This window comes from Mus caroli, chromosome 7 (assembly GCF_900094665.2).
Source record: "Mus caroli chromosome 7, CAROLI_EIJ_v1.1, whole genome shotgun sequence".
Taxonomy (NCBI): domain Eukaryota; kingdom Metazoa; phylum Chordata; class Mammalia; order Rodentia; family Muridae; genus Mus; species Mus caroli.
The window spans coordinates 110,843,587-110,846,753 of NC_034576.1; the positions used below are offsets into that span (position 1 = coordinate 110,843,587).

The 3,167-nt window shown below is 37.4% G+C and overlaps 1 protein-coding gene across 1 annotated transcript; it reads left to right on the forward strand.

Moving 5' to 3' along the window:
- Positions 1-666: 666 nt before the first annotated feature.
- Positions 667-1,611, forward strand: LOC110298451 (olfactory receptor 507). The gene has a single exon (XM_021167705.1). The coding sequence runs from the start codon at positions 667-669 to the stop codon at positions 1,609-1,611; it is 945 nt and encodes a 314-aa protein (XP_021023364.1).
- The last annotated feature ends 1,556 nt before the right edge of the window (positions 1,612-3,167 follow it).

A 3,167-nucleotide genomic window follows, 5' to 3' on the forward strand; every position in this document is an offset into this window, starting at 1 on the left:
ATAAAATATAACTACATCATTACACTCTTCTTCCCTCTAACCTACCCCAAACACCCCTCATCACTCTGTCTCCAAATCATAGCCTCTACTTTTTTTTTTTATAAAACTCCCAGCAGGCACCTCTGCATATTGGGTAAGGTACCAACCAGCTTTATTTCTCTCACATTGCCATTTATGAAACTTTGCATGGTTGTTGAAGTCTGTCTGCAGTTGTAGTCAATCTATTTTATCTGTTACCACTTCTTTTTTTTAATTTTTATTACGTATTTTCCTCAATTACATTTCCAATGCTATCCCAAAAATCCCCCATACCCCCCCCCCACTTCCCTACCCACCCATTCCCATTCTTTTGGCCCTGGCATTCCCCTGTATTGGGGCATATAAAGTTTGCAAGTCCAATGGGCCTCTCTTTCCAGTGATGGCCGACTAGGCCATCTTTCGATACATATGCAGCTAGAGACAAGAGCTCCGGGGTACTGGTTAGTTCATCATGTTGTTCCAACTATAGGGTTGCAGATCCCTTTAGCTCCTTGGGTAATTTCTCTAGCTTCTCCATTGGGAGCCCTGTGATCCATCCAATAGCTGACAGTGAGCATCCACTTCTGTGTTTGTTTGGCTAATACTGTCTCCATCACAGCCTTGATCTAGCAACAGCTACACTGTCCCATGGGTATCCTGGAGGATGGGAACCACACTGCAGTTACAGAGTTCATTTTATTGGGTTTAACAGATGACCCAGTCCTTAGAGTCATCCTCTTCACCGTCATCCTGTGCATCTACCTGGTGACTGTGTTTGGAAACCTCAGCACCATCCTTCTCATCAGAGTCTCTTCCCAGCTCCATCACCCTATGTACTTTTTTCTCAGCCACTTGGCTTCTGTTGACATAGGCATTTCATCTTCTGTCACTCCCAATATGCTTATCAACTTCCTGCTGGAGAGAAGCACAATCTCCTACACTGGATGTGGCATCCAGCTTGGCTCAGCAGCTTTTTTTGGATCAACTGAGTCATTTCTTCTGGCTGCCATGGCTTATGATCGTTTCATGGCAATCTGTAACCCACTGCTTTATTCCACCAAAATGTCCACACAAGTCTGTATCCAGTTGCTTGTGGGATCTTATATAGGGGGTTTTCTTAATGCTTCCTCTTTTACACTTTCCTTCTTTTCTTTTCTCTTCTGTGGACCAAACAAAGTCAATCACTTTTTCTGTGATTTTACTCCTTTAGTTGAACTCTCCTGTTCTGATAACAGTGTCCTGCTAATTCTTGATTCATTTTCTGCTGGCTCCATCATTGTAATCACAGTGTTTATCATAGCCATCTCCTACACCTACATCCTCATCACCATCCTGAAGATGCGCTCTACTGAGGGTCGACACAAGGCCTTCTCCACCTGCACCTCCCACCTCACAGCAGTCACCATCTTCTATGGAACTGTCACATTCATTTATGTGATGCCAAAGTCCAGCTACTCCACAGACCAAAACAAGGTGTTGTCTGTGTTTTACATGATAGCAATCCCCATGTTGAACCCCCTAATCTACAGCCTTAGGAATAATGAGATTAAGAATGCTCTGAAGAGACAATTTAGTAAAAAAACATTTTCTTAGACTTGTCTGCTACACTCTTTGCCACATTCTGTATAGTAATGATATACCATAGACGTTGTATTAAAAGGAAACTAGATATTGATAGTTGAAGTACATGTTACAGTATATAACCAGACTTGAAGTCTGGTAGTAAATGTACCAGGTGAGTATTCATACATCACAAATTAAATTATATAATCATAATAATACATTTCATTAGAAACAAAAAATTCCAAACAAAAATCAGTTGTTACAAATTATATTTCAGTTTTATTCATATTTTAAAGTAATTACCTGCTAGGTTGAAATATTGACTGCATAAAATTTTAAGTCTATATACATTTTCAGTTATAGCTACCTTCAATTGTATATAGTTACTATAGTTAGAACCAAGCACATTAGAGAGAAGATGGCAAAGTAGCACAGGAAATAATAATGCTGGAGATGTTCTTATTGTGGTTGTATCATCTATTTGGATGGGTCTTTCATAGTCATAGGCGCTAGAATATATATATGTATGTATATATATGTGTATATATATTTCCTCTAATCATTTTCCTGTTTCTCGTTGTGTATGTAAGTAGTATGAGACAAAGAAATCTGTCATGAAAGATGGTATGTCTTATGTGTGTCTGTGTATATATCTATACACATATACAGGTCTATATGTTATAGGCTTGTTTCTCCAAAGAAGCATAATCAATGCCACTGCTCACTAAGATTTTATCTATATGGCTCAAACTCTAAATCAGTTTATGTATACCATCAACAAATAAAAACCTAAATAAATTATATTCTTTTGTAAGTTTTAAATTTTTTGGATTGTGAGGTTTTCTTTATTGTTTTATTTTTAATATCTTGTATATACAGGTCACTAATCTTTTATCAGATATGTTGAAAAAGATGGTATCTTACTTTCTGGGCTTTCTCTGCACTTGGCTAATGGTTTCCTTTGCTGTGCAGATTTCTTTTTTTTTTTTTAGCTTTGTCAATTATTGGCATTAATTCACAGGCAAATGGAGTTCTATCCAGCAAGCTTTCTCTTGTATTTATGTCTCACAGAGGACTCCCAAAGTTTTGTTCTAGCAGTTTCAGAGGTGTAAGGTTCACTTTGAGGTTTTTGTTCCATTTGGAGTTGATTTTTGCACAGATGATAAATATGGGTCTAATTTCATTTTTAGTCATACAGACATCCATTTTCCTAACACCATTTGCTGAAGATATTGGGGGTTTTTAGCACATAAAGTTTAAAAATCTATACATCAAAGAAACCATAAGTCAAGCACAGAGGATGCCCAAAAAACAAGAGAAAATATAACAGATGTTTCATCTAGGTAGTTAAAATTTCTCTTTCTTTTTCTAGACTCTAAAATTCACATACTTCTAGGACCTTGCTAAACTTACATAGTAAGCCTTAATAAATGAAAAAAGTTAATTAATGGAAGAAAAATGCTTCATCTATCTACAATCTTGATTCCATTGGTGGTTAGTATATTACAGAGCATGTAAACAGCCTTTACAGACTAAGACAAAGGTCATGGTCACAGACGTTAAGGCCCTCTCCCCCAGGAGGGGAA